Source organism: Penaeus chinensis, chromosome 14, assembly GCF_019202785.1.
Source record: "Penaeus chinensis breed Huanghai No. 1 chromosome 14, ASM1920278v2, whole genome shotgun sequence".
Taxonomy (NCBI): Eukaryota; Metazoa; Arthropoda; class Malacostraca; order Decapoda; family Penaeidae; genus Penaeus; species Penaeus chinensis.
Window position 1 is genome coordinate 6,943,894 of NC_061832.1, and position 5,000 is coordinate 6,948,893.

At 45.8% G+C, this 5,000-nt stretch overlaps 1 protein-coding gene across 1 annotated transcript in view; it reads right to left on the reverse strand.

Annotated features, from left to right (window-relative positions):
* Positions 1-1,129, reverse strand: part of LOC125032310 (formin-like protein 20) — a 24,838-nt gene extending 23,709 nt beyond the window's left edge. Inside the window, exon 1 of the mRNA XM_047623407.1 lies at positions 1,122-1,129. Coding sequence (XP_047479363.1) covers positions 1,122-1,129 — 8 coding nt within the window. The remainder of the gene's footprint in view (positions 1-1,121) is intronic.
* Between the last annotated feature and the right edge of the window lie 3,871 nt (positions 1,130-5,000).

Below are 5,000 nucleotides of genomic sequence, written 5' to 3' on the forward strand. Positions count from 1 at the left end.
CCAAGCCAAAGGTCAAAGCATCAAATGCAAAATAAAGAAATAAAGATCGACGTCGCACCGCACAAACTCCCAGACAATAAAAATTCCCTGAATCCTCAACTCGGCTGCAATGGCAACTGTCAGGAACCATTTTTGTAACTCGGCGTGAAGAGACGCAGATAAGGGGGAGGGGGGAGGAGGAAGGGGTGGGGGGGAGAAGGGGTGGGGTTGAGGGGGGGAGAAGGAAGAAGGAAGCGAATGAGGAGAGGCGTGAGGAAGGAGGGAAGAGGGTAAGAGGGAGGGAAGAAGGTAGGAGGGAGGAGGGGAGGACTGGGGTGTGGGAAGAATGGGAATAGGGGATGGGGATAGAAGAAAGAGACGAAGGAAGAGGGAGGAGAAAGAGAGGAGTAAGAAGGAGGGAAGAGGGGAAGGAGAAAGGGGGGGTGAGGAAAAAAACAGAAAGAGAGAATGAGGGAAATGGAAGAAAGAAGAAAGAGTGAGGTGGAAGAAGGGAAAACGAGGCAGGTGGAGGAAAGAACGAGGGAAGTCGAAGAAGGGAGGAACGAGGAACAAGGAAGAAGAGAAAAGGAAAGAGGAAACAGAAGGAAGAAAAAAAAAGGAGCGAGGAAAGATGGAAACAGAGGCAAGGAACAGTGTGGAGGATGGGGGGGGGGGGTAACTCCTCTCCCTCCCTCTTAAAGAAGGAAATAAAAATGTAATAATTTCGTCCCAAGGTGAAGTTTCTTGCAAGGGCTGGAGACGGACGGCATACCTCCGGAATTCTTCTCGAGTTGCGTGGCTTTACAAACAGGGTTCCTGGAGGGAGGGCAAGTGGGCCAAGAAGGAGGGCAGGAAGGACGGGAGGGAGGGAGGGAGGGAGGGAGGGAGGGAGGGAGGGAGAGAGGGAGAGAGGGAGGAGAGAGGGAGGGAGGGAGGGAGGGAGGGAGGGAGGGAGGGAGGGAGGGAGGGAGGGAGGGAGGGAGGGAGGGAGGGAGGGAGGGAGAGAGGGAGAGAGGGAGATAGGGAGATAGGGAGATAGGGAGAGAGAGAGGGAGAGGGAGGGAGGGAGCGAGGGAGGGAGGGAAAGAGGGAGGAAGGGAGGGAGGGAGGGTAGGAAGCCACGTCGATGAAAAAGACATTACGACGCCATGTGGATTTTTCTTTTTCGTTTTTTTTTTTTTATTCAACCAAACCGAACAACCAATCTACATGGGGCAGTGTGAGGCTAATGCATCACAATCGGAACAAAACCAACAAACCGATCACAATCTCCCTCTCAAAAAAAAATACAAAAAAACAGAAATATAAATTCTCACAAAAACGCATACAAGCGATCATCACTACTGCTACCACAATTACTACCTTTGCTCCTGCTACCACTACCAGTATTACTATCACAAGAATTACTCTTAGTAGTAATACCACTACTATTGTTATTGGTACTACTACTACCACTACAAATTCTAATTCCAGTACAAAACATCGAAGAAGTCATTTTTATTACAACTATTAATACTTCTGCTACAACTACGACCTACACATATTACTATTACAACTAAACCTACAAATGTTACAATTATAACTACTATTATTAAAAACACAACTATAACTATAACTACAACTACAATTGCAACAACAACAACTACTACTACTACTACTACTACTACTATTACTAACACTACTACTACATCTATTACTATTACTACTACTACTACTACTACTACAACTACTACTACTACTACTACTACTACGCCGATCCGTCGCCACTACCTCTCTTTTCCTTTTATGACGTCACTAAAACCGCACCTACCGCCTGAAGCCCCGCCTCCCTTGCTGAGTGGATCGTATCCTTTCTCAGTCTCTCTCTCTTCTCTTTTCTTCCTCTTCCTCTACTCTACTCTATTCTACTCAACTCTAATCTGTTCTTCTTTGCCCTCTCTTCCCTTCTCATCACATCACATCTCATCTCATCTTCTCTTCTCTCTTCTCCTTTCATTTCCTCTCTTCTCCTCTCCCTCTGTTTCTTTTCTCCCTTTCTGTTTCTGTTTCAGTGTCTGTGTAATATCTTCTTAAGCTCTTTCTGTCTCCTCTTTACCCCTCTTTCTCTCCCTCTTCTTTTCCTCTTCTTTTCCTTTTCCCTTCTTTCTCCTTCCCCTCTTCCTGTTTTTCGCTTTCCTTTCTTCCCCTTTCTCTTCTCCCTATTGTTTTATGTCTTCGTTCCTCCGTCCCATCCACTTCCTTCCTTCTTCCAGTTATTCTTCCCCTTCCCTACCCATCTCCCTATCCCCCTTTCCATCTCTCCTTCTTTTCACTCTTCCTCTCTTTCCCTCCCGTTCCCTTTCCCCTCCCTCTCCCTTCCTCCCCTTCCTCTCCCTCTTCCCTTTCTCCCTCCCTTCCTCTCTCTCCCTTACACTCAATTCTCCCCTTTCTCCTTCCTCCCTCCTCTTTCCCCTTCTTCTCTCATACCCTCCTTCCCCTCTCTCCCCCTCCCTCACATCCCCATAGTAACCACACCGAGCGCCTCTCGCCTTACATCTCAGTCCTGTCGTGATCCCATTACGGTCATCTGCAGCTCGCAACAAGCTTCACGCAATGCCTTTGGACTTTCTTATTATTATTCTCAGTCTTCTTTTCTTTCTCTTTCTCTCTCTCTCTCTCTCTCTCTCTCTCTCTCTCTCTCTCTCTCTCTCTCTCTCTCTCTCTCTCTCTCTCTCTCTCTCTGTCTCTCTTTCTCTCTTTCTCTCTTTCTCTCTTTCTCTCTTTCTCTCTTTCTCCCTCTCTCTCTCTCTCTCTCTCTCTCTCTCTCTCTCTCTCTCTCTCTCTCTCTCTCTCTCTCTCTCTCTCTCTCTCTCTCTCTCTCTCTCTCTCTCTCTCTCTTTCTCTCTTTCTCTCTTTCTCTCTTTCTCTCTTTCTCTCTTTCTCTCTTTCTCTCTCCCCCCCCTTCTTTCTCTCTTTCTCTCTCTCCCCCCTTCTCTCTCTCTTTCTCCCTCTCCCCCCTTCTCTCTCTTTTTCTTCCTCTCTCTCCTTCTCTCCTTCCCTCTCTCTCCTTCTCTTCCTCTTTCTCCTTCTCTTCCTCTCTCTCCTTCTCTCTCTCTCTCTCTCTTTCTCTATCTCTCTTTCTCCCTCTCTCTTTCACTTTCTCCCTCTCCCCCTTCCTTTCGACCACTGCAACAGGCTGTCTCCCTGAACACAAGCCGACTATAAGCTTCCCAATCCTTCATCAAAATCGAATCCCAGTGGCTTTCGCTAAGAGGGAATACTCTTACGTAAGACATTCGTTCGCATGCCGGTTGGCGTAGGGGCTTCTGCGAGACGGTCACAGCAAAGGGCCGACGGTTGGGGTCACTGCTTTAAAAATCGACCAGTCTAGGACTTGCAACCTCCCCCCCACCCCAACACGTCCTCTCCTCCCCCTCCACTCCTCACCTCCCCCCCCCCCCTGACCCCAACCTCCCGCTTTGATTGGCACTAAGATATTCCCGGCAGCGTATTGACCATGGCAACCTTTGTTTTGGCTCAGGTCGATACCGAGAAGGGAAAACAAATAAACAAAAATCGAGCCGTTTCGAAATCAAAGTCTCTGTGAGGAGGAGGAACTATTACAAGACAGAGGGTCAGAAAAAGCAGCGGAACTGATGGGGTTACGATGATAACACGACGCGTGAAATCCGATGAGGTGGAAACAGGCGACCGGGATATATATGGGAAAAATAAAATAGAATAAAATTAATAAATTCATAATAACAACATTTACGACAATAACAATAATAGTAATAATGATCACAACATTAATATGATAATAGTAATAATAATAATAATGATAACAATAATAATAATAATAATAATAATAATAATAATAATAATGATAATGATAATGATTGATAATAATAATAACAATAATAATAATAATAACAATAACAATAATAATAATAATAATAATAATAATAATAATAATAATAATAATAATAATAATAATAATAATAATAATAATAATATCAATAATATCAATAATATCAATAATATCAATAATATCAATAATAACAATAATAACAAAAAAATAATAGTAATAATAATAGTAATAATAATAATAATAATAATAATAATAATAATAATAATAATAACAAAAACACACCAACACGACCAACATCCCCGATGATACATAACAACAACAGCATGACATCCCAGCAAAGCACGGGCACGGCGGGCGGGCGGCGGGCGGCAGGGTGCGGGCGGGCGGCGGGTGGTGGGCGGCGGGCGGCGGGGTGCGGGCGGGCGGCGGGGTGCGGGCGGGCGGCGGGGTGCGGCCGCGTGCGGAACCACAGGCGGGCGTGTGAGAGCCTCCTCATGCAACGGGTTTGCTGGTGTATCAGGTGTGGCGCCGCCGTAGGAGCTGCAATCCTACCCCTCTCCTTTCCCCTTCCCTTTGTTTCTCCTATCCCTTGCCTATCTACTTCCCTATTCTATCCCCTGCCCTTCCATTCCCTTACTTCATCCTCCCCCGTACAGTATTTCCATTTTCCCCTTTTACCTCTCTTCCGTGCCTATCCCTACTCCACTCCATTTCTCTCTTTCCTTTCACCCTCTCCCCTTTCACCTTCCCCCTCCTCTCTCATTTCTTTCTATTCTTTGCTCACTAATTTTCCCATTCCTTACACTTCGCATTTGCCTTTCCTTGCCCCCCCCCCCCCCCACTTTTCATCCCTTGCCCCCCTCCCCTACTCTATCCACCTTCGGCCTTACGTTCCCTAAAAATAATAGGAAACCTTTTAAAGAGAATCATAATCAAACCTTTCTCCCCTTTCCCCTTCCATCTCCTTCTCTCGTCCCTTGTTTTCCCTTTTCTTATTCCCCTCTTTCTTATCTTTTCCTTTCCATTCTTGCTTCTCTCTCACCCTTCACCTTCCTCCCTTCTTTTCTTTTTTCTTTTTTTTCCTCTTCTCTTTCCCACTCTCTTCTCTTTCCATTACCCTTTCCCTATCTTCTTTCCTTCTTTCCACCTTTTCCTCCCTACTTCTCTTCTC